Source organism: Bos mutus, chromosome 18 (assembly GCF_027580195.1).
Source record: "Bos mutus isolate GX-2022 chromosome 18, NWIPB_WYAK_1.1, whole genome shotgun sequence".
Taxonomy (NCBI): Eukaryota; Metazoa; Chordata; class Mammalia; order Artiodactyla; family Bovidae; genus Bos; species Bos mutus.
The window spans coordinates 25,683,876-25,710,412 of NC_091634.1; the positions used below are offsets into that span (position 1 = coordinate 25,683,876).

General features: G+C 43.6%; 1 protein-coding gene across 1 annotated transcript in view; it reads right to left on the reverse strand.

The window, feature by feature from the left end:
• Nucleotides 1-26,537, reverse strand: part of WWP2 (WW domain containing E3 ubiquitin protein ligase 2) — a 143,608-nt gene that overhangs the window by 16,515 nt on the left and 100,556 nt on the right. The window contains exons 9-10 of the mRNA XM_005896501.3: nt 14,619-14,708; nt 5,338-5,512 (exon numbers count right to left, since the gene is read on the reverse strand). Coding sequence (XP_005896563.1) covers nt 5,338-5,512; nt 14,619-14,708 — 265 coding nt within the window. The remainder of the gene's footprint in view (nt 1-5,337; nt 5,513-14,618; nt 14,709-26,537) is intronic.

Sequence of the window (26,537 nt, forward strand, 5' to 3'; positions counted from 1 at the left end):
CTTTTTCTTCTCTCTCGCCGAAGCATTTTTATTTCACTTACTAAAATTTAATCGCTATGTTAGGCGGATCAAGTTCTCAGTGCAGACTTCGGGCTGCCTGGCTGGCCCCGTCTGGGGCCAATGGAGCCACACACGGGCAGGAGAATGAATGGAGCTCAGTCTCAGCTTGAGAAAACATTGGTAGAACTCAACGGCCAACGAAACCCCTTCCACCCCCAGCTGAAATGACAGAGCAACTTTCTTTCCGAGGTGGTGGCGACACAGGCATCTCTTCCAAATCAAGTTGCAACAAAGACGTTTAAGTCTGGAAACCACAGGTCCCTTGATGGAACGGAGTCACCTTTCAGCAGAGGCAGGGTGAGACTTCTCCAAGGTGTGGGACGCTAGGCTGTCCTCGATTTGAGGCATGTTGCCCTCAACCTTACGCTTGTCACCACAATTCAGATTTGTCTGATGGTTACTGGGGGGAAAAAAACACCTCCCAAATTCACGGAGGTTTTTTTTTTTGGTGTGTGTGTGTGGAGGTGGGGGAATGAGGGGAGTGAGCATCTCATAAAATCCAAGCTCCTCTGACTTTTTCGTAGCTATACTCGGCAACGAAGGAAAGCAACCACCTTGTGAAACACACATGCGCTTCAGATAATGAAGCCAGTGGGTGAGCACTGAGCTAGAGCAATGGATGTCCTTGCAAAAGGGAAGGACTACAGGAAAGATTATGTCAAGAAATTAAAAGCAGCAGCATTTGGTGTAATTTTTGGGTTTTTTTTTTTTGCTGATTTTTCTGTGTTTTTGTTTTGTTTATTTTGTTTTGTTTTCAGAGTAAACAAATGATCTGCAAAGCATCCAGGAGCTCTGATGGGAAATTAGCTCCCAATTGGTACCAACCAGGCTTCAGTGGGCTTACAGTCATCTCCTGTCTAACTCTACAAATCAATACACCAAAAGGTCTTTCCTCACAGCCTCTGTGACCTGTACTGAACTAGAAATGAAAAATGTTTGGGGCTTCCCTGGTGGCACAGGGGTTAAGACGCCGCAATTCCAATGCAGGGGGCATGGGTGTGATCCCTAGTCAGGAAACTAAGACCCCGCATACTGCACGCTACAGCATAAATAAGTATATAAAGTTAAAAAAAAATGTTTACAGGCCCCTTTCTTAACCTTTGCCTTCTTTTAATGTCAGAAACTTTACACGATGTTAACTCTTTCTCATCCAGGTGGTTTTTCTGACAAATGCCTTTGGTATGCTCTCATTCTCATCCTATTAGATCACCCCCTCCCCAGCACGGGGTCAGGGGGAGAGAGAGAGAGGAAGGGAGAGAAGTCAGAGACTGATAAACATGAGCAAATATATGAAACGGGTCAGTGGAAGCTGACACTCATGATTTTACCTCTTAACAGTTAAAGCAAAGCACTTGATTATTTCAGATATTTCTTCCCTAATGTATACAGTACAACTTGAAATATGTTTAGAGGAGATGAAAGGAAGCCAAGGAGACATTAAAAAAATTAAAATCTATATTTTCTGGCCAGCAAACCCAAACCCCAAAATCCCATGTCTGCAATGAGCCAATCACCTGCCCCTTCTCTTCTTCTTCCACACCTTCCCCTGAAACAAGAGATTGCAAGTGCTACCTGGAGCACAGCTGGGAGAGCCACAGAGAGAGGGGCGTGGGGAGACTGCTGGCAGAAGGGGGACCCTGGGGTGTGCCAGTGACCCCAAGAGACCAAGATAGCTTCCTTTATTATCAGGAAGAGAAAGGAATGCTGTTGAATGATTTTCCTGGTAACCATCTCTGGGTGGGGAGAACTGGGGTGCAGGCCGTGAGCCAGAGGGCTCACGTGAGTTCAAGTCCCTCAGGGACTGAGCGATAAGTTCCAGTAATATTTTAAGATACCAACTCAGAAATAAAGAATGTCTAGCAAATACAGCCGAGGGCAAGACAAATTCTGGGGAGAGCACAGACGTTACAGTGTGGAAGGCAGGCTCCTTTCTTATTTTTTTTTTAAAGGATGCAACCAGTAGGCGCAGAAGAAACCTCAGGTGGCTTGAGAATTTGATCCAAGGGACTCTTTACAGAGTAAGAAACACTGTTTCTGGATAGAGCACTTTTGCGTCACGCGTTAGCAGCCACAGAGTGATGTGTTTCGGTCTTGCTGACACTGGCTGTTCTCCTCTGATTATTAGAGGAGGATTGAGGTGGCAGAGGAGGAGGAGTGGCCACAGAAATGGCAGCAGGCTGCGAGCAGGGTCCTTTTGCAATTAGAAGATGCACAGGAACAGGCTGGGCTTGCTCTGTGGATGGCAGCAAGACCACAAAAACAGATGGCAAAGCAAGACAGCATGGGTCAAACACAAGTGTGCATGTGATGATCACAAGTAACAAAGGCACTCTGGGGCATCAGGAGAGGGAAACGTGTAAGAAATAAGGGACCGAGGGATTTCCCTGGTGGTCCAGTGGCTAAGACTCCACGCTCCCAAGGCAGGGGGCCCAGGTTCCATCCCTGATCAAGGAACTAGATCCCACGTGCCACAACTAAAGAACCCGCAAGCCACAACAAAGACTGAAGATCCTGCATGCTGCAACTGAGACCTGGTGCAGCCAAAATAAATAAATATTTTTTTTAAAAAAAGAATGATGGGGACTTCCCTGGTGGTCCAGTGGTTAAGACTCTGTGCTCCCAATGCAGGAGGCCCGGGTTCAATCCCTGGTCAGAGAACTAGATCCCATATGCTTAATTAATTAATTTTTAAAAAGAAGTAAAGGAACAGTAACAGAGAGATAGACAAAGGTGTGTGTTAGGCTGGAAGGAATTGCAGGAGGCTGCCATCTGGGATTCCCTAGACTTTCCACGTCAAACTGTATAGTTCATGTTCTCTGCAGGGCAGCAAAGAAGAATAAGGTCTGGTTTTGGCCCAGGAGCGTTAGCAGCGGCAGCAGGGGCAGAGGAGGAGGAGGAGGGGAAGCCACTGCTATAGTATCAGTTCTTAGGTCTTCCGAGTCAAACCCTGGGCCAAGGCCAAACCCCAAAATAACTCTATGAAAGCGACTCTTCTTACTTGCAACCAGGACATGGCACCACAGCAAACAAGAGGGGTAAACCAATTCCAAAGAGGAGGGAAGTCAACAGAGAGACATTGAGAGCTGACCCAAAAAAAAGAGGCCTGCCCATTTTTCAACATGAGTCTTGTTTCAGGGAGAAAAGGGAATCATCACTCCATCTAGAACCCTCCTGGATCCCCAGCCACGCTGAGGAAACCGTGTTAGAGGACTCAGAACGGACTTTTTTATTTTAAGCCCTGAACTTTTACTTTCAGGGGACACTCCAAGTCAAAGTTCTACCTCTGCAGGCCCAGAACGGTGTTGTTGAAATGAGAGAGGCAGGTGAGGGAGATGATGCCTCCAAAAGCACAAGCAGACGTGAGCTCCAGAATCTTCCCTTTCACACACCAAACATCTGGGCCAACCGACAGAACCCACACGGTGTGTGGGAAGGGAAGGGGGAGAAGGAGCCCTTCAATGGATTTTTCTTTTTCAATTTGAGAAAGTGGGTAAGCAGGGAGAAAAAACTATGCAAGGCTCCTAAAATGCGTCCTTGTCTCTAAGTCAAAGGACAAAGCTGCTCAGACCATCCCAGTTTTGCAGCCACGACCACCCAAAGAAATGGCAGGGAAAGTCCTTGGGGCCCAACTCAAGAGGAATAATTTCTGAAATGCAGGAAAGGGTCAGATTCCACCCAGTTTTGAAACATAGCAGAACATGATACCCAGCATATGTAGAAGGGCTGTGGAGTGGGCGGCCAGATGCCCAGCAGTATAGATGCTGAACTAGGTACACACCACGGGGCACGGGTGTAGACAGACATCAAGCTGACCTTGGAGGCAACTCAATGTGACAAACAGCGGACTTTCTGCTCATTCATACTAAGCAAACACTATATGGTGAACAGTCAGCCCCCACGAACAAAAGAAGTAACAAGCCAGCCAAGGGCAATGTCTTATGATTGATGCGGTGGCTCATGCTTTGAGTGAACAGAAAAAGAGGTGGAAATGATGGCAAAGCTGATGATGAATGCTATTCAGTTAACTGGAATTACAGGTTTTCTGAGCACTTAGACATGAGTTGTAGGGTTGAAGTTCAATTCAAACAGAAATAATGTTTGTTAAACATGGTAATATCATAGACCAGCTCAACAAGTTTCCAACCTCCAATATACCACACCTCGTACAGGTTCTATATTACAGATCCCAAGCTTCAAATTCAAGGGGCTCAGAGAAAATGCAATCAGAGTTACAACTTGAGAATCCCACCTTTCTGTCAAAGAGGCTCCCCACCAAGCACTGGGTTGCTGGGAACCCAGGGCTCCAGTGAGACAGACACCCAGGAAGGAAAGTTCCTAAAGGGACACAGGACCACAAAACTCTGAATCCTGGACTATAAAATTTTAATGTTATTCTGAAGGTTATGGCCACAGAAGGTTTTGAACCAGTGGTCAATTCAGAGCAAAGCCCCCTTCCCTTAAATCCTCCACAGTGATTTTTTAAAAAGTGACAAAATGACAGTGATATTTGAAGACAGCTCTGCTCAAAACAGTACAGATCAGAGAGAATGCCAGCAAAGAGACAATTTCAAGGCTGCCTTCACCTTCCAGGTGGGAGGAGAAGGGGAAAATCAAGAATCAGATAGAAGAAGTTGATCTAGACCGGTGGAGCCATACAATTTTTCTGTAAACAGCCATAAAAAAAATATTTTAGACTTTATGGGCCGCCTGGTCTCTGTTGTGGCTACTCAGCTCTGTCACTGTAGCACAAAAGCAGCCACAGTCAAAACCTTGACTACCGAGTGTACATGTGTTCCAATAAAACTTTAATTTACAAAACCAGATGGGGGCCAATTTGGTCCAGAGGCCATAGTTTGCCCATCCCCAGATCCAGGCGAACATTAAAGTCCCTCCAGCTTTTAGAATCTGTCAGATAATAAAGATCTGAAAAGGTGAGGTATGGGAGAGGTCACAGTGACCTTCAGGTCTCAAGGCAGGATAAATGGACCTGGATGGAAGGACCGGAAGAGAAATCCAGTCTCAGAAGGAAGATGGGAAATTCGGTTACAGACACAGGTACTGAGCCCATAAATACAGAAGCTAGACACTGAGTCACTAAGTTAGAAATGCCAGAGTTTTGAGGAATTTCGCTGTAATGAGTAAAATCTCCAGGGCCTGACATTTCTACCCACTGTTTTCCCTACTCAACCGAACAGGTGGAAGGAGAATGGGTGAAGCTGCCTGTTTCATAGCGCCAGGAGGCTCGCCCTCCACCTGTGGCCGGCCCCTGCGTCTCACCTGGTAGAGGAATCTTTGGCTGAAGTGCTGCATGGCGCCCTGGAGCTGGTTGCGTTGGGACTGCCACTGCTCGTAGTTCCGCACGTACTCGGCTGTGGGGCGCTGCCATGTGGTGGTCCGGGTATTGTGGTCCACGTAGTAGAACCTGCCTCGGGGGTCTGTGCGTTTCTCCCAGCTGAAAACATCAAGCTCCGAGTGAACACGGTGACCACCTCACCCCTACGCTCACACAGAGAAACTGGGCAGGCTGGCAAGGAGGATGGCGAGGAAAGGTCTGGTGTAGGGTCTGGTCCAGGAGCTTGGCTGCTCCAGGGAGGCAGAGGCAGGTGGGGCCCAGTCACGGATGCTCTGGGGGCCAGGATGATTCTAACAGACATCTGTGGTTGCCCCTGCAGCAACCGATCTCAATCTTTTTTTTTTTTTTTTTTTAACATTTAAAGATTTTTTTTTTAATGTGAACTATTTTTAAAGTTTTTATTGAATTTGATACAAGATTGCTTCTGTTGCTTATGTTCTGGGTTTTTGACCATGAGGCCTGTGGGATCTTACCTTCCTGACCAGGAATCAAACCCACATGCTCTGCACTGGAAGATGAAGTCTTAACCACTGGACCACCAGGGAAGCCCCAACCAGTCTCTTCTACCAACAGCCCCTGGATTTCATGTCAGAGATCCAAGTGGCTCTGCAGCAGCTGACTATACTCCTGACCCTGGAGTTGAATGGCTGACTGGACCAGGAGTGGGCATGTGACCTATGTCAAACCAATCAGGGTGAATCTCATAATTTTTAGTACTTACAGTGGGAAAAATGTAGTCTTCCTTGCCAGATGTGATTGAGAAAGCATGCAGTCCTGGGACTGGCTAACATCCTGGACCCAAACACAATATGAAGTTGACCCAGTGGATGGCAGAGCAGAAAAATGGGGGGGGGAAAGCCAGTCCCCTGGGGATACCGTTTGAACCACTGGATCATGGTTCCCTTGAAACCAGGATCTATGTCTAGAATTTTCAGGATCATGAGGCAGTGAAATCTCTTCATTATTCAAGCCAATTTAGATCCAAATTTTTCTTCCTTGCAACTGAAATTGTCCTGACATAAGATGCCAGCAAAAATATATTGACTGGTCATAGGAAGAGTTGGTGCAAAAGACAGCAGGACTCTCCATGTTATCTTTAATGAGGAAGCAATCTTCCAAAGTTGGCGCTAAAATATCCATGGGCAAGGCAGGGCTAGAACAGGAAGTGAAAATTCTCAGCTGTGCTTGGTAGGTGTAGCTTGATTTCCACATATATGGTGAAGAAGTGATCAAAAGAAAGTAAGAAAGCAGGGTAACAGAAACGTTTTACATTTTGATGGAGTGTGCGTGACATGAATGTATGCATTTGCCAAAACTCAGTGAACTGCATAACAGAGATCTGTTTATCTCACTGTGTGTAAATTATATTTCAATTTTTAAAAAATGAATTTAAATCTAATGAAGCCTCCACATCTAATGACCAATTTGCCAGGAAAGATAAGGAATAAAGGAGCATGTAACACACACCAGGAATCACAATCAGCCACATTCATTATGTGAGAATTTCTACAAGACAGATGTTCAAGATAGTCAACAAATATATAGTTTTAAAAAAAAAAGAAAAGGTTGAAGGAACTTACAGATTAAGAGAGACTTATGAGATTATCAGCCAAAAGCAATGTGTTGATCTTGAGTTTGGATCTGATTCAAACAAAGCAAGTGTGAAAATGTTTTTAAGACAATCGGGGGAAATGGAACACAGACTGCACGTGACATGAGGTAACAGAAGTCCTGCTAATTATGTTGGGATAATGGTATTCTGATTTTTTTTTTTAATCTCATCTGTTAGAGGCATATGTGGTGTATTTATAGATCAAAGGATAGGATGACTGGGACTTGCTTGACAATTCATCAGTTGCCTCCCCTAAAGAGTGGGAGGTCAGATGAAACAAAATCTTACTAACTGTTAGAACCAGGCCATGGTTACAAGGGAGTCATTGTACTATTCTCTCAAATTTGGTGTATGCCTGAATTTTCCATTATAAGTCTGAAACGAGAAGGGGGAGAAAAGGAGTTTCAAGAAGATAAGATGGAGATACTACTGAAGAAAACAGGATTCACCCAGTGAAAAAAGGAACCCACAATGGATCACACTGGATGATTCCAAAGTGTCAGAGGGTCTCTGTTCCCTGACTACCTTCTCACACCATCTCTGAATTCTGGTCTTACTCACAAGACTATAATGCTTTGGGCTGACTGATACTTTCCTCAGCTTTCAGGGTTAGCCTCCTAGCTGACTTTTGCTGCCACCTCTTCAATGATTCTTTCAAACTGAAAGGCTCCCTAAAATTGGCTTCTCTTCACCTCCCAAGGCCCGTTCCTGGATTGCGCATGGATTCCGCCTGCTGGACTGCCTTGCTTTCATGATCAGCCATCACTCTGGATTCACCTAAACACCATCATTCTCGCCCCACACCTGAATCTTCCACAGTCTTCCTTCCATCAGTCCACCACCCAGGAATGCAACCACACCATCATTCCTGACTTTCCCTTTCCCACTGATGTCAGTAAGCCGCTCAGCCTCAGGGCTTCTTTTTATTTTGTCTCCCTGTCCTTGACTTTCCATTTTCATGTCCAAGTATCCTTGAATGAACCTTCCCATGCAATCCAGCCCATAAACTACCATCACGGTAACCCCAGCAGACTGACCCTTTATGAAATGCTGGAGTCAAACTGTCATATTAGTATTTAAGGCTCACAATAACCTGGAACCTTCCCACCTTTCTCATAAATTCTCCCAACTGGTGATCTTTATTTATTTTTAGTTGTTAGCAAAGGAATCATGTATCTATAGTTTGAAACACAAACAGTACTACAGGAGAGACAATGAAATCCAGTGTCTCCTGCCCTCCTCCCCATTGCTGAATTCTGCTTCCCGGGGGCAACAATTACCTTCAACTCTTGATTGTATCTTCTAAATAAATGCTTACTGCATAACTTCTTGATTTCTGCCAAGTCAGAGATTACTATGGACTTGCCACTCTCAAAGCTGAAGAATTAGTTCTTGTACCCTACCAGCTAACACACACAAAGCTCTCTCCTTTCCTGTCCTCCCAATTTAGAAAAGCATCATTAAATCAATATTTGGGGTTTGGATTATAACTTTCTAGAATACTATACATACACATCCTTACTTGTACAACTTTTTCTTTTTCTCTAGAGTTAAGAACTGCATGTTTTATTCAGCTTGGACTTCAAGGACCTGCCACTAATTCAGCCCCAGACTCTTGACAGGGCAGGTGCCACCAGGGTCACTTAACTCTTGGCCTCATCTGTCCAGCACCCTTTTCTCCAGGCCTGCTCTACATTCCTGTCCTAAGTCATCCTCCTTCATCTTCCTCATGGCCCCTGAGCTGAGTCAGTCTCCTGTGTCCTGCATCTCACGATTTCTTTCTCTGTTTCTTCTTGTCTGGTGGAAGAAAACAGCTAGGAGTTTCTGAGAGAGGATGGACCAAAGTTAATTTTTTGAAACCCTGCATATCTGATGATGGCTTTATATCAATCCTCCTGAGTGCTAACATGTCTAAAAGCTGATTTCTGAATTTGGTCACTTGTTTCACTTGAAGATCCTCAAATATCATGATCTATAGTTTTCTCCCCTTAGACTGGTCACTGAAGAAAGTGAAAGGGAAAATCCCTCAGTCGTGTCTGACTCTTTGTGACCCCATGGACTATACAGTCCATAGGATTCTCCAGGCCAGAATATTGGAGTGGGTAGCCATTCCCTTCTCCAAGGGATCTTCCCAACCCAGGGGTCGAACCCAGGTCTCCCTCACTGCAGGCAGATTCTTTACCAACTGAACCACCTGTCACTACCCCAGCAAAAAAAAAAAAAAACTTTCCAATATTTTCCCTGAGAATAGCATTCTCACTTAATCCCTTTTTCCTGAGTTCATCTCTGCCTTCAGCTATGACCATGTTCGCCACACTGGTTCTATTCTACCAGGAACTTCTTACACTAGCAGCAGCCATGTGGTTGCATGTGTGTGTGTGTGCACACATGTGTGGCAGGAGGTTGGGAGTGATGGCTGACAACCTAGGAATCTAGCTGCTCCCTGCACAAGTTTTAAACTTTAGGTTTTCAGTCTCATTACACATAACACATTCACTTACACATACCCCGTATGTCCCTGAAGGCTGAGGCTTTCTAGGGCTCCATGGTGCGGACTGGCTGTCTTTTGGGTGGAAACCCCACACTGGAAGCTTGGGTTTCAGCTTTCTCAGTTCTACCAACAACTAAACTTTGATTACAATCTCCCATACGCTTTTTCTCCTCTTCCATGCCTTTATCATTATACTTTTTAAAATAACTTTTATTGCCATTTTAGTGGGTTTTCAAGAAGAAATGGAAATAAACATGTTTGATCCATATGTTTAACTAGAAGTCCTCTGCATTGGTGAATTTCAGACTGTCAAACAGCATAATCACACCCTTGATAGCAGGTGAAATCTTATGCAGAATTACAATCGATAAAAACAGAGCAGCAGTTGGAGGCCCTTTCATGCTGTTTGATTCCAGGGGGCAACTGCACCAAACCCTAGGGCCTTACTAGACATACTTTGATCATTGCTATTTCACACAAACCCTACACTCCACCAAAACTGCTCCATGTATCATTCCCTAAATGCACCTTTCACATTCACACTGTTTCCCTAACCTGGATCACCTTCCTCTTTTCACGGAAGTCCACCCCTAGCCTTTCTTAAAGACCAAGTTGGAGTCCTCTGTGACAGTGGTCCCCAACACCATGCTCTATAGTGCCTATTCCCCCTGCTCACCTCTGGTCTGAGAACCACCTAACAGTGTCTGAAGACAAATCATTGCACTCATATGAATTACCAGGTCCAACACTTTTTGCTCCTGGATAAAATCACTGGTTGCTTTTTCTTTTTAACTGAGATCTAATTGACATGTAACATTATAATAGGTTTAAGTTTTATCTTTACAACATAAAGATTCAATATTTGTATATATTGCAAAACAATCACCACAGTAAGTGTAGTTAACATTTGTCACTGCACATGGTTACAATTCTTTTTTCCTGTGATGAGAACTTTTAAGATCTACTCTCTTCAGTTCAGTTCAGTTCAGTCGCTCAGTCGTGTCCGACTCTTTGCAACCCCATGTATCACAGCACACCAGGCCTCCCTGTCCATCACCAACTCCCGGAGTTCACTCAAGCTAACGTCCATCGAGTTGGTGATGCCATCCAGCCATCTCATCCTCTGTCGTCCCCTTTTCCTCTTGCCCCCAATCCCGCCCAGCATCAGAGTCTTTTCCAATGAGTCAACCCTTCGCATGAGGTGGCCAAAGTACTGGAGTTTCAGCTTTAGCATCATTCCTTCCAAAGAACACCCAGGGCTGATCTCCTTTAGAATGGACTGGTTGGATCTCCTTGCAGTCCAAGGGACTCTCAAGAGTCTTCTCCAACACCACAGTTGAAAAGCATCAATTCTTCGGTGCTCAGCTTTCTTCACAGCCCAACTCTCACATCCATACATGACCGCTGGAAAAACCATAGCCTTGACTAGACGGACCTTTGTTGGCAAAGTAATGTCTCTGCTTTTCAATATGCTGTCTAGGTTGGTCATAACTTTCCTTCCAAGGAGTAAGTGTCTTTTAATTTCATGGCTGCAGTCACCATCTGCAGTGATTTTGGAGCCCCAAAAAATAAAGTCTGACACTGTTTCCACTGTTTCCCCATCTATTTGCCATGAAGTGATGGGACCAGATGCCATGATCTTCGTTTTCTGAATGTTGAGCTTTAAGCCAACCTTTTCACTCTCCTCTTTCACTTTCATCAAGAGGCTTTTTAGTTCCTCTTCACTTTCTGCCATAAGGGTGGTGTCATCTGCTACTCTCTTAGTGAAGTGAACTCGCTCAGTCGTGTCTGACTCTTTGCGACCCTGTGGACTGCAGCCCACCAGGCTCCTCTGTCCATGGGATTCTCCAGGCAAGAATACTGGAGTGGGCCGCCATTTCCTTCCCCAGGGGATCTTCCCAACCCAGGGATCGAACCCAAGTCTCCCACATGGCAGGCAGGTGCTTTATCCTCTGAGCCACCGGGGAACACATATGGTATTATTAAGTGGCAAGAGCTTTTGTAAGCTATGAACAAGTTAGAACAATATGCATTTCAACCTTTATTCTAACTGGAATAATGATTCTCAATGTGAGGATAAAACATGTAAACGACTGGTCTTTATACAAGAGTCCCATGGGTCAGACAGAGGGGACAGACAATAAAGTGAATCTTTCGGCTCAGTCTCACTCCTGGATGACTAGGACTGCTGATACAATGCAGTGGCTCCATCTGTAGTTTCAAGATTGCTCGCACCATGGCAATACTTCCCTAGAGCAGAACTTCTCCCATTAATTAGCAGTGAAAGCTTGAGCATTCTGTGCTCTCCAGGTTCCCTACTACATCGTAGAACTAAGTGCCAGGAGTTCAAAGGGCCTAAAGCTCAGGAAGAACTCATGGGCTATAGAGGGCACAGAGCTGAGCCAATAAAACATTACAGGGCTTTCCTGGTGGTCCAGTGGTTAAGAATCCACCTTGCAATGCAGGAGACACCGATTTGATCCCTGTCCGGGAAGATCCCACAGGCCACAGAGCAACTAAGCCCTCACATCACAAGTACGGAGACCTCATGCTGCAACTACTGAAGCCCGAGCACCCAGAGCCTGTGCCCCACAAGAGTGGCCCACTCCCGTCCCAACTGGAGAAAGCCCACACACAACAACAAAGACCCAGCACAGCCAAGAGTAAATAAATGAATCTTTTTCTTAAAATATCATTGTAACTCTCTCGAAAATAAGAAAGCTGGCTCTAGTATCCCACCTCAACACTTAAACAAGAGTAAATCCTCAGCCATTCTTAGAAGACACTATTAAATATCTTCATTTAGATGTCATCATACGTTCACCAGGTCAAGGCTTCCGTAACTTATAAACCAGAGAGGTTAAGAGGCAAGCAACCAGCACACTTAAAGAGTTTTATGTGCTGTAAACACACAAAGTACAAGCGTGCAACACATCCTGTTAAAAGTTGATGATTAATTTGTGAGACAATTGGAGAAATCTGACTACTGACTGGGTATTTGATGGTAGTAGGTAAACACTTAAAAATACAGTGGTTTTACTTTTAAAAGAGAACATTTTTTAGACATGTATACTGAAATTTGGATAAAATAACATGATGTCTGGGATTTGCTTCAAAATAATCTAAGATGGGGTGGGGGAGGGGCAAACGAGGATGACAGAGCAGGAGTTAGTATATGTCTTCTACGAACGGTTGCAAAGTAAATATTTTAGTCTTTGCTGGCTATACAGTCTGTGTCACAATTATTCAATTCTCCCAATGAGCATGAGAGCAGCCATGGACCGTAAGTAAACAAATGAGAAGGGCTATGTTCCAATAAAACTTCATTTATGAAAACAGGTGGCAGGTGGATTTTGCCAACAGGTCCACAGTTTGCCAACTCCTGGTACAAATGAAACAAGGATGGCCTTGAGATGATAATTATTGCAGCTAGGTGTTGAGGGTGTGGGGATTCTTTGTGCACATTTGAAAACTTCAATATGAATATTTCTAGAATTTCCATAATAAAATGTTTAATCTTTTTTCTAAGAAGTCAACGTTTAACTTTGGTAAGTTCCTTGGACTTTAAATCAAAGGAGAAAACAGGGACTTCCCTGGTGGTCCAGTGGTTAAGAAGCCGGCTTGCAATGCAAGGGATGCAGGCTTGATCCCTGATTGGGGAACTAAGATCCCACATGCCGTGGAACAACTGAGCCCGTGCACTACAAGTAGAGAGTCTGTGTGCCGCAATGAAAGATCCCGCGTGACACACCTAAGACCTGACACAACCAGATAAATATTAGAAAAAATAAAATAAACGAGGTTTCCTTCGTTTAAGAAAAGAGAAGGGGGAGCCGTGAGAACTAAGGATGGTGGATTACGAGTGTGACTTCCACAAGGACAAGGAAGGAAAGGAAAACACAAGCATTCTACTAGGGAAACTGAAAGTAAAAGCAGTCCACACATGGAAACCTGTAGGACTGGGAAATGGGGTGGTATTTGCCCAGCACACGCCTGACAGGTGAACAAACAGAGCACAGGGCTCTCCCTGTCCACTCTGACAGCCTCTCCCTCCACCAGCTTCAGAAGAGGAAGTCAGTGTTCATGTTCTGCATAGGAGGCCTTCATAGCTATTCTACTGGTGATTCTTTCCTGAGAGCAGAATACATTCCCTTTCAAAAGCTCTCAGGACTGGGAGACACATGTGGAAAGAACTTTCTGTCCCTGGCAGGCAAGGAACCAAACCCCTTCTCCTTGAACTTGGACAGTCTTCCCTTACTTGGAAGCCTCACTTATCCTCGGGTTTTGGAGAACTTAGCTGCGTTCTCACAAAGCCCAGCCGAACACCACAGCACACTGTCTCCGGGGGCTGGCGGGACGCAGGGTGCTGCGAAACTCATCAACACCCTCTCTATCTTGGCTTCCTTGTGCACTCTATTCCCCCCATAGATGCTCTAAATATTCTGGTATGTCCTAAGAAATGAGAACAGAATTAAAGTGGGTAGGAAAAGCAGTCGAGGGACCCAGAATAAATGTCCCTATACTTCGCTACATCTGCTGAAACTGAAAACTGCACCCTACAGGTTATTTCTGCAGGTGAAATGTCTGAAGCCACTGAGAGACCAATGGCTTCAGAGGCCTCCCAAGCCCTCCTTCCTCCAGAACCCAACAGGCATGGGGGTCTGAATATCACTTAAGAAAGCCCAGGGCCAGGGGATTACGTTGGTGGTCCAGTAGCTAAGACTCCATACTCCCAATGCAGGGGGCCTGAGTTCGATCCCTGGGCACAGAACTAGATCCCACGTGATACACCTAAAAGATCCCACATGCACCAGAAAGGTCGAAGATCCTGCATGTCACAACAAAGACCCAGTGCAGTTAAATAAATAAATAAGAAAGAAAAGAACTCCCATGGCCAAGGCAACAAATGGAGGGAGAAGGGAAAGTGGAATGAGAGAGCAGAGACCACAGAAGAGGAGGACTATGGGAGGAGGGGAAAAGAGACAGAGAAAGGAGGAGAGTGGGGGAAATAGAGAGATGATTGTGGCAGAGTGGTGGAGAAGCCGATGGGGGACTCTTGGTGCCAGTTCTAGAGCCTCAGGGCTCATTGGTCCAAGTCTTACCCTGGAGGAAGAGGCCGCTCCCAGGTGGTGGTCTTGGTGTTATGGTCAACATAATAGACACGCCCGTTGGGGAGCTCTCGCTGCTCCCATCTGCAAAATAAAGTCAAGGGAGGCATGAGACATGCTGGTGAAAGGCGTAAGTCCTGGTTCAATGGGGTTCTTCACTACTGATGTGGCTAATTTGACAGAAAACGTCAAAGACAACATGCAAAACCAACCCACTGGTCAGACCAGCTCCACGCCATCCCTGATAATGGGACCCATGCCTGCTTCTTGAGAAAACTACGAGAACTCCCCTTTACCGACTCAAGGTTATTAGATATCCCACAGATAGTGCTAAATTCCCCTACATAACCCCTATGAATCTACATTCCCATGGATTTTTCCAAATCACTGTTTACTGGCCATTTGAGGACCAAAGGTCCTTTTAGGGAGGTAATGAAAGCTGAAGACTCTTTCTCTCCATGCACTTACCAACAAAAATGTGTGCAGTTTCTGGGATTCACAGACCCCCACACCTAAAGTTCACCCATGGACTCTCCAGTCCTTGCAACCTATTACCTCTTAACGTCACAAATTATACAATTCCCCTTGTTCTCCTAGCATCATATATATTCAAGATCACATTTCTTTTTAAAATACAGGACTCACTTACAGAGGGTCTTTAAAAGAGATCTGGATGAACCAAGAAACACAGCAAACTGCTATTTATTGGCTTTTCCACCCCTGTCTCTGTGTGTGGGTGCTGAGGGTGGCTCATCTGTGCCAATGGCAGAAAGACAAGGTAGCAGATGATCCAAACAGTGGATCCAAAGGCAAAATCACTACAAAACAGAGAAAAGGACCACCCATCCCCATACTCCTGTTATTCCCACATTCAACACAGTCTGACAGTAACTCCACTGACCCAGAATACAGTAACCGACATATAAGGAATGCAAAGATTTATCTTTGTTTATAAAATGATTACCATTTTATAAAGGATGCGAATGGTCCCTTAGTCTTTATGTTTTACACTGATTTTATCTACTTCTACTTTTGGGCACTTTCAAGAGGAAGGTGGATTTTACCAGGAAGCTAGTACAGTCAGTTCTGCTGAAATGCGTATTTTAAAGACATAGGTCTATGCCAGTGTGATTTGATACTTAAGGGAACGTGAGCATGATGTGAATTTTGCGTTTGCTGTGCATGTATTTGTCTTCTAACCATACTAGGAACACAGAAGACTTCCCTGGGCTGAACCCAGTATTGTAGGAACACAAAAAACCACACACATCTACCTGCTACCTCACTTTGGAGCGTGTTACATATCATACTCACCCACATCTGGTGTTACAACTCCTGTCTGAGTTCAGAAAACCCTTCTTGTACCACTTTAAGACAACACTCAACAAGCTCTAATCCTCAGGCATCTGCTTCCACAAGCAAACTGCAGGTCTTATGGTGGAACCCTGCGTCTTTATTGTGTATTATCATCTCAACCATTTAACATGTGTAAAACTCTGCCACTGTGTTATTACCTTCTTGTTTGTGTGTGTGTCACTGACAAATTTTTGTCTGTTGTGTCCTTAACCCATTTCTTCCCATAAACCCTGTGGTTTTTGTTGCATGATTTGGCAGCGGTGATTTCTAGGAACACATATGTTATAGCAGAGAGTTGACTGTATACTGAAATAAATGTCCTAAGTTCTATCACTAAGCCTGGTGTATCTACTCAAATAGATATGAGCTTTATTTGATACCGTTTCTCATATCTGATCAATGGACACCACTGATGAGCCTCTCAGAGGCTAATTCAGATAGAGATACATGCAAGGTTTCCAAGGCAAAAATGGGAAGGGGTAATCATCACCCACAGAGCATCCACAATGAGTTGCAGGCTCCTGTTTTACCTCATTCAGTCCTGCCTCCATCCTTTAAGGTGGGACATGCCATCATCATCAAAGAAACCGAGGCTCAGAGGGGCTAAATAAAACTCAGCTCAGACTCTCTAGCCTATGAGTTTTACCATGGACCCCTGAAAGGAAGAAAGGAAGGGCAAGTGGAACTTATAAGAAACCCACAACCCAGCAGACAAGGTGCCAGGTGCCTTTCCACCACCCACCCCAACATGAACAGCTCTCCCTAGCACAGGAGTCTAGGTAGGGAGCCCTGCAGGATCATGACTGGGGAGACATTACAGTAAATCCACCTCATTCATTTCTAGGCTCCATTTTTCACCAGAAACCCTTGCTCAGATATCATCTATAGGAAGAGGCTACACACTTTGCACCATTAGGAGGCTTCCCCCGGGAGCACTGAGGTCTGCTTGTTCCACATTCCCTCCTCTCAAAAGGGATCCACTACTGGTTTGAGGACCAGAGTACTACAAACACGATTAAAATGCCCTCAAGGGGACACTTGTTCTCCTGGGTATTCCCGCTCCCTGGGGCTTCCCTGTAGCTCAGATGGTAAAGAATCTGCCTGTAAAGCAGGAGACCCAGGTTTGATCCCCAGGTCAGGAAGATGCCCTGGAGAAGGGAATGGCAACCCACTCCAGTATTCTTGCCTGGAGAAACCCATGGACAGAAGAGCCTCGTGAGCTACAGTCCATGGGGTCGCAAAGAGTTGGACATGACTGAGTGACTAACACTATATTATGTTCCCACTCCAGCTTCTGGCTGAAGCGGTTACTGGTAACCTGGCCCAAGTGCCCTGGCTCCTCCCTGCTCTGGCAAAAGGAAGATCTATGCACTTTAGTTGGTATTTTATTAAAAGGCCAGAACTAAAAGATCCCCCATGCCGTAAATATAGACCCTGAGTGCTGCAACTAAGACCCAGCATAGCCAAATTAAAAAAAAAAAAAAAAGAAGCAGCAGCAGCGGGGAGAATCTTCTGGCAAAAGTGATCAGGTGAAAAGACACACAGGGCCAAGTTAAAGCTCTTCTCCCTCTCGATGCCCTTTTGAATTAAAGATAAAAGAGTAACAGATATTGCAAGTTTCAAGAGGCTAGTGTCCCATCTCTGGGGATCAAGTAGGGACTTTTCAGCCACAAAGGAGGCTAACATAGAATGATTTCACACCACCTCTCCAAATTCTTCCTGTCTGCTTGGTAATCAAGCAGCAAATTTGATACTCTCTTTGTTCATCTGAATTTGGAAATAAAGAAAGTCTTGAGAAAGATATTTGGCTTAAGGATAAGTACTGAAATATGGAAGCTCCTCAAGGCAAGGGTAGCAAACCACTCTTTCGTAACATTTGCTCCTAATAAAGATTTAAGGAGCCGAGAATTCCTCAGCATTTCCTAAGAAATTAGCTCTATCCTTCCTGTCCTTGGCAATTTCGTGGCACAAAAGCCCCAATAAAACAACTTTGCTCATTTTGCAGTCACTGTTTGGAAAACTGACCATAATAGGCGGGTGGGGCTGTCCCTTGAATAAAGACAAAATACGTGGTGTTGTAGTTGGAGAGAAAAGGTGCTAAAACACATTTTTCTTTATTTCAACAATTCTTTTGTTATAACTTTCATCTCGTAAGTGGTCTCAACTTCTGGCTTCTTTTCTATTTCATGTGAGGCAAGGAGAGAACTTTGGTTTTATTATACTCTGACTACTATTTTCATTTGAAGAAGGGACAGTTCTTAAAATTCCATGAAGTAAATGCCTTTAATTGACACAGTGGTCTTCCTGCACTGTCAGGAAGGAAATCGGCGTGAAGTCCTCTTTGCTTATATTCAAGAGTTATGGCTGCTCCTCCCAAGCCTAGACAAGACCTGTCTATCCTGTCTTTGATCCCAGTTGATCCTTAGAAATGAAAGGCTCTCTTTCAGGCACTATTATTGCCCGGTGAATCTCAGTGTCCTTCTATGAACCCTCTCAATTGGCTTAGCTAGAAAAATACTTACCAAGAGGAATAAGACCTTTCTTCCATTACCTTTCTTTTTCTTTTTTTTTTTTGATATCTACATTCTTCCTTTTAAAATTGGACTCCTGCTCGGATTAAATGTCCATGTGGGTCCTCCCTGATCTGTGACCTGGCCTAGCTGCTCTTCCTAGAGAACTCTCAACTCCTCCCTACCTGCACGGCTCCTCAGAATTCATACAAATCCCTCCCCTCCATTCCTGTGGCAGAGTCGGTCGATTCTATCGTCAATCAAATGAGCCTCCCGATTCTCCTCTCCCCTCTGTAGCTGCTGACCCACATAGATTAAGCCTTCTGACTGTCTTGGTTTGGTCTCCCCATGCCAAGAAAGTGATACTGGCAGCGACCTTTCATCAGTGCATCCCTGGCAGGGGTTAGGTTTCTGAACCTTATAAGCATCTTCTTCATGCTGAGATTAAAAGGCTTTTCAATGAAACTACCCATGGGTCTCGATACTGCATCCTGGTCACGTGGGTCACATCCTCTCCCACTGAATAGCTTCCTTTGATGCTCTCAGAAACAGTGTTCAAAAGCCCAAGCTCGATTCAGGTCCCTTCCCAACACATTGCTCCTTGGCCTTCAATGCGTAACATTCAGTTGGACCATGGACTACACAGGGTCTTTCTATTTGAAAGGATTTAAAACACAGTCTTCAGTTTCAATTAATCTCTGTACTTTTTTAAAAAAACCTAAATTCCCTTTGCTCCTATGGATTTTAACTGTCCTTTATTCAGTTTGTAATAGGGAAGAGCACATCTGATTCCATATTAGATCTGTTTCTCTTGCTTTAAACTTTGTGTGCTTAGTCATGTTGGCTCTGCACCTATTGTAAAAGAATGTTACATATAGTCTGAAATATACAGGATAGCCCATTCTCAAGGTTCCAACCTTTAAGAGTCCATTCATATAAAAAGTTCCAGAACAGAGAATAATATTTGTCTTGTTGGAGGTTTATAGGAACATCGTGACCTGACCTACATGGACAGCTGCAAGAACAAAGGATTCAACACCAAGAAGTCTGCAACAACTAACCACGTCCTTTCCTCATCTTGCCTTTGGAAGTGCTTTGCTGAAACCCTTTGGGGAGTTTGGGATTTTAGGGGGCACAAGCCACCCATCTTCTTGTATGGTTCTGCAATAAACCTTTCTCTGCCCTCCAAACCACAGCATTTAGGTATTGTCTGGCCTCACTGTGCATCAAACACACGACCTTGTGTTTGGTATTAATAACAAGTTGTATCTCTTCCATGCCCCAGTTCTGCCCCAAACCACCATCCTTATTGAAAAGGTAAAGGCAGAAAATCTCAATTTCATTATTAGGATGGCATGCAATCATTTCTATGTTATCTGAAAGGAAATTGTCTGGTTACCTGAACCACATTTTCTTGTGGAAAGTTTCCTAAAAGGTCTTCAGGTAATCAGTTCTCAGTTACTTGCCGTTACAGTGTATATTCAACCATCCTGATTAACACACATCTTGGTCAGATTCCCGTAAGTTTGGACAGAATCACAGTTTCACCAAGAGTCAAATTAAATTGAGAAGGAATTTAAATCTGATAGTCCAAGTATTTTGGTTTAAGATCAGAGATGAATCACAAATTCTTACTAAGAGCATTATAAACTTGTATTATTTATAATTTGTTAATAAATTTTATTAACACAAGCACTGGGCATTAGTGAAGCTGACTCTCATTCAAAATACACTCTCTTCATCAGCAAAGTCCTACTAGAATACTTAGGCACCAGTAAACAAAAGATGCCTTGCTGGTTTACTTAGACACAAACTAAACTTCAGAAAAATATACTGAAAGTATTCAGGTATTCTTAAAGCTGCCTATGTAGAGATTCAACTTCCCTCAGGCAAACATTACGAGAAATTCATATTTTCTTATGTTATGATCCTATAATAAATTTAAACTCTGAACCAAATCCCATTTATTCCCCAAGCTCTGGCCACTTCCTGGGTGAACCATAAGATTTATTTCCTCTGTAGGGACACTGTCAGACTGTATTATGAGTCAAAAATCTGTGTGCAATGGAACACATCTCCTCGCCACTGTTTTCATTGCTTCAGGAGGTCCTCTATAAACTGGGTAAGAAGTATGTTAAACTCAGACTTTCCCCCCAGAACCCTTCTTGAAACACTGAGCTTTCCTTTAAATCCAAGCACACTAACCCCCTTTTTAAAACTATCAACAACCAGCACTTTATGCCCTCTAAGCATAGTGGGGCACAGTAGTAGCTACTGAGGACTCTGAATTAAGGTCTGTTTTTCTCCTCCTTTTTCAACCATCCCTTTTTTTTTTTTTTTTTTGCCTTGGAAAAGTCCACAAAGCCCTTCAATGGAAGATGGCAACATTAAAAGATATGCTTTCACAGAGATGCATCTTCTACAGACAAGTCCTAGAGATGGTGTCTACTAAAAAAATAAAAACTTTTTTTTAAATCAAATTTTCAGATTTAAAAAATTGTAGATAAGTTTGATAATGTAGGAAAATAGTCACTCTTAAAAAATAGTTGAAGAGGGCTTCCATGGTCGTTCAGTGGTAAAGAATCCACCTGCCAACACAGGAGACAAGGGTTCAATCCCCGATCCGGGAAGATTCCACTTGCCATGGAGCAACTAAGCCCATGGGTCACAACTATTGAGCCTGTGCTCCACAGCCCAGGTGTCACAACTACTGAGCCTACATGCTGCAACCACCGAAGCCTCCATGCCCGAGAGCCTGTGTTCTGCATCAGGAGAAGCCACTGCAATGAGAAGCCCACGTACTGCAACTAGAAAGTAGCCCCCACTCACCACAGCTAGAGAAAAGCTCAAACAGCAGTGAAGATCCAGTACAGACAAAAATAAATAAATAAAATCATCTTTAAAAAATTGTTGGAGAGTGTAGGACACATTGAGAAAGTAGCACTGATATATATCCACTATTGCGTAAACCAGATAACTATCGGGAAGCTGCTGTATAACACAGGAAGCCCAGCCTAGTGCTGTGATGACCTAGAAGGGTAGAACAGAGGGGGTGGGGGGTAAGGGGACTCAAGAGAGAGGAGAGATATATATCATTATGACTGATTCGACTTTATGGAAGCAGAGACCACCACAACAATGCAAAACAATTATTCTCCAGTAAAAAAAAAAAAGTTGGTGGGGGACTTCCTCGTGGTCCATTCATTAGGACTCCATGCTTCCAGTGCAGGGGGAGCCGCTTCAATTCCTGGCTAAGGAACTAGGATCTTACAGGCTGCATAGCATGGCCAAAAAAATTTAAATTAAAAAAAAATTTAAGTGTTTAAAAGACATAGTTGATAGGAGCAAAAATGGATATATATGCTCCCAAGGGCAATTTTGCAACTTGGTTAAAAACTTCTACTACATGAACATCCTTTAATTCAGCAATTCTACTTTGAAGATATAGCCTAAGGAAATAATTATGTGTCAAAGATTTAGCTGTAAGTGTATCTGTCACAGTATGTTGTAACATGTTACAGAAAAACTGGAAAAAACCTAAATGCTTTAAAATGGAAAATTAGTAAATTATGTTAATTCTATAATGAATATTCAGTCATTTAAAATATTATTTACAATATGCTGAGTGGAAAAAATAACATGCATAAGATAAACAAAATATTGTTTAAAAATTATAAAAGTACACGGCTGCTGCTGCTGCTAAATCACTTCAGTCGTGTCCGACTCTGTGCGACCCCAGAGACAGCGGCCTACCAGGCTCTTCCATCCCTGGGATTCTCCAGGCAAGAACACTGGAGTGGGTTGCCATTTCCTTCTCCAATAAAAATACACTATTGTTCATTAAATCTAAAATGCCACCAATTATAAGATTTTTAACATATCACCAAGGAAGAAAAAAAAAACAAAAAACTCTGCCAATTAAACTATAACATTCTAATGCTTGTAAATCACACCTTGATTTTAAAGAAATTAAATGTGAAATACTGTACATATCAGAATCTACAAAACATGGGGGTCAGGGAGAGTCATGTATGCGTGTAAAATTTTTGCATAATCAGAGTAAGGAAGTATTTCAGACAAGACACAAAAGGCACGTGAAAAAGATGAACAAACTTGACTACTTAAAATCTGAACTCCTGTACAATAAAAAGCAACACAAAAATGTTTAAAGACAAGCCACAGAAAATATTTGCAATGCACATAACTGAGAGGCAACTGGTACCCAGCACATATTAAGAAATCCTGCAGATTATAACAACAGATAGCCAAACAGAAAAATTGACAAGAATACATGAACAGACAATTCACAAGAAAAGAAACTCAAAAGCCAAATTTTTAAAAAATATAAAAAGCGGTTTAATCTCAAGGATAATGAAGAAAATTCAAAGTAAACCAGCACGAGACATCCCATTCACATCCCTCAGACTGGCCAAAGTGAAAACTATCTGACAATTTTGCTTTAGCAGGAATGCTTATATATGCTCATGGGAGTGTGAATTGGTGAACTGACTCAAAAAGCAATTTGACAGCATCTACTAGAAGCAAAAACCTTCATCCTCCTACAAAGAAGAAATTCCAGTTTGAGTGCTTGCCCTAAAGAAACAAACATGCACACAAAAAGGCATGCACAGAAAACACTTCATTGTAGCACTGTTAATAAAGGCAGAGAGGTAATTACAATATAAACAAACACAAACATAAAATGTTATTTTATATTTATATATCTATCACATACATGGTAAATATAAATTTTAATTATAACAAATAAAATTTTACCTATTCATACAACAGAATACCATAGAGCAGTTGAAATGAATGTCCCCAGTTCCATGTATCTCTGTATATAGGGAATGGGATCGAGGAGGCATTCACAGGGACTTTCAACTTTATTTTTTTATAATGTCTCCTTCATAAAGAGGTTAAAAATCAAGGTAAGGAGGAGGAGGTTTATACTAAATGCAGCATAATGCTAAAGTTTGATAAGACTGAGTTGGGGAGCCCACAGGTATTTCTTATATTACTTTCTATTCTTATTTGCATGCTTAAAATATTTTACAATTAAAACAATAAAATTTAAAAGCACATGCCCTAAGATTATTAAATTTTGGTAGATTTGTGTTTAATGTTTACATGTACATGTCTGTACATGTGGTCTTGGGCAAACCACTTAAGGTTTCCTCATTTGCAAAATAAGGGTAAAAGTAGTGTAGCAGCTACTACAGAGTGCCATGAAGACTGAAATAACCCACCTATGAAACCTAGCACTCCCAGAATGCTGGAAGCTTTTAACATGTGTTAACTATTGCTAATGATCAGGCGAAAAGAGATACAAGGTGCGTGAAACGTGCCAATAGTTATATCTAGGTGGGTGTCTGTTAGTGTTGTTCTGTTTCTTCTATTTTCCCAATTTTTCAAAAAAAAAAAAAAAAAACTATAAAAAATTGTAACAGCTATTGAGAATGAAAATACTTATCTAGTCTTTCAACAACCACTTCTCACTCCATCTCTCTAGAAGCCAAGTACTATGCTCGGCGCTGGAAACACAGAAATGGAGGACACAGTAACACCAGCTCCTGAGGAGCTCTCAAGCAAGAGTAGTAAAATGAAAATTCCTAGTTACACACGAAAACATACATAGAGCAGGGGGAGAACTTCTCATGGGCCAGCCCTGACACAGTAGGATCTTTGGAAACAAGGATTTCATTCTGAGATGAGGAGGAGGAAGCCAGTAACATGTACTATCTGGCATTACCTAAGCATGTAATAATCCTTGCAGAGTCAAGAACTAAACCATACTACTTAGCACAAAGGCACAGACTCTCCAGTATAATCCTTTAATCCTTTGCTACTCAAACTATGGTCCATGGCTCACACTGTTACTGTTCAGTGACCAGAAAAGTTCAGAAGTTTGTAGGCTTTTAGAAACTTTTGTACCAATTTGACATTGCCACAACATCCAAATACATGATCTGTAGATCTGTTTCATTAAATAGAGGACCGAAGTAAGAGTTCATAAGAGACTGAAAAAAAATTAAAACAAACAAAAACCGTGGGGGAAAAAAAAGGACTAGTTTTTCACAGACAGTTTGAAAAGCACTGTTTTAAAACTCCTTGGGTAAGGATCTTTGGCTAGCGACAAAATTGAGTTTGGAATGAAATTCAATGGGAGCAGCTGGTTTATAACTTAGCAGAGAAGCTGCAAATTCCAATGTCTCTTAAAGTGTCTCCAGGAAGAAAACATCAAAGAACTCTTACCAGGTTGTCACCCTTGATAGTGTGTCAAGGACCACCTGGAGAAAGGACCTCTAGGTCTGCAGAATTGGACCTGGGCGTAGGGGGAGATGGCAAATCCAACAGACCCAAAGTACACCCTCCTCAACTAATTCTCCTCTGAGGCAGGAAACAGCCAGGGCAGCCAATGACTGCGGGAGGAGAGGGATGGTGTGAAATGGCAGCGCTGAGGTAAGCCGGCAGAGTCCAAATACAACGGCCTCCCTTATGTAAGGAACCACAGCGCGGCGCGGGCTGCCAGGCTGGAATAATGTGCCTCTGTGCGCAAGGGCCTGGGTGAGCGGCGGGGCCCGAGACGCACTTGGAGTTTATCTAAGCCATGTACACACGGTCTGTTAATGAGCATTTGGTCCCCAAAGTGGGCTCCCTGCTGATAAAAACCAGATGCAGGGCCAGCTGATCAAAGCAGGCCTCCCTCCCCACTGCCCTTCGCCCAGGCCACTATCTCAACACGTCTCTCGAGCCTGGCTGGCACCCCTTCCCTTGACAGGCGTTCGCAGCCTGAAAGCGCCACGCCCTTCCAATTGGCTCCTTTCTCGCTAATTAAATTAAAAGGTACAGAAGGCAGGAGGAGGGTTTAGAGACCGGGAGACAGGAAAGGGATAAAGGGTGTTCTGTTTGGATTGAGGCAGCCCAGGTTTCGGTGGCCTTCAGTCACTAAAACACAGGCGGATGTGACATCTTTATGACCAGTTGCATCTGCTGCAAGTTTCAGAAAGGCCATGTGGCAACTGGAAAAATAAGCCCTTGGCACCCCCAAGTGAACTGTGCCTGACTGCTCTGTGAAGGAGATGAAGAAGTTGAGAAGGTACGGCTGGAAAGAGACAGAGTCGGCTGGATGTCTCAAAAAAAGCAGTCTAGCGTGGCTCACAAAGGCCACACAAAGGGGGGAACGTGCTCTGCAGTGTTCCCCAGGCATGAAGACCCCTAGTGAGCAGGAAGGAGCAGCCCGCCCCTGTGAGAGTCATACGTGAACCCAAAGCCAGACAGCCTAGTGAGGGACCCATTAAGGTCTTGCTCTTAGGAAGAAAATGTAATTCCTGTCATAGGTCCTCTTTATTTGAGGCATCAAAGAAGCAGAAAACATTCATCCAGGTGGAGGAAAAAAAAAAAAAATATATATATATATGGCATTTAAACTGATTCATTGCTGTTGCTCAGTCGTTCAGGCATATCCAACTCTTTTGCAACCCCACCAACTGAAGCCCACCAGGCTCCTCTGTCCATGGGATTTTCCAGGCAAGAATACTGAAGTGGGTTGCCACTGACTCCTCCAGGGGATCTCCCCGACCCAGGGATGGAACCCATGTCTTCTGCGTCTCCTGCATTGGCAGGCCGATTCTTTACCACTAAGCCACGTGGGGAATCCTCAAAAAACTGGTTCATTAATGCACTACAAGTATGTCTTGGGAGCTGACTTTGTGCCAGGCTCCTTGCCATCTTGGCATTTACAGCCCAGCTGGGTAGAGGGACGTAGAACACGCAATTATGCGTGTGAGAAGAATTGCAATACACAGAGCAGTCTGACCTTGTCTACTGGGGATGGAGGAAGGATTCCCAGAGCAAGTGCTGATTAATCTGAGACTTGAAGATGGATAGAAATTAATGGACAAAATGGTGAGGAAGGTTTCAGAGCTGTAACCAGCATGACAGTCCCCAACCCAGAGAAAGGGTGCTATACTTGTCAAACTAAAATAAGTCATTATGGGTAGAGCTTAGAGAGCAAAGCAAAGCGCGTCTTCCATGGAAGGTTTGA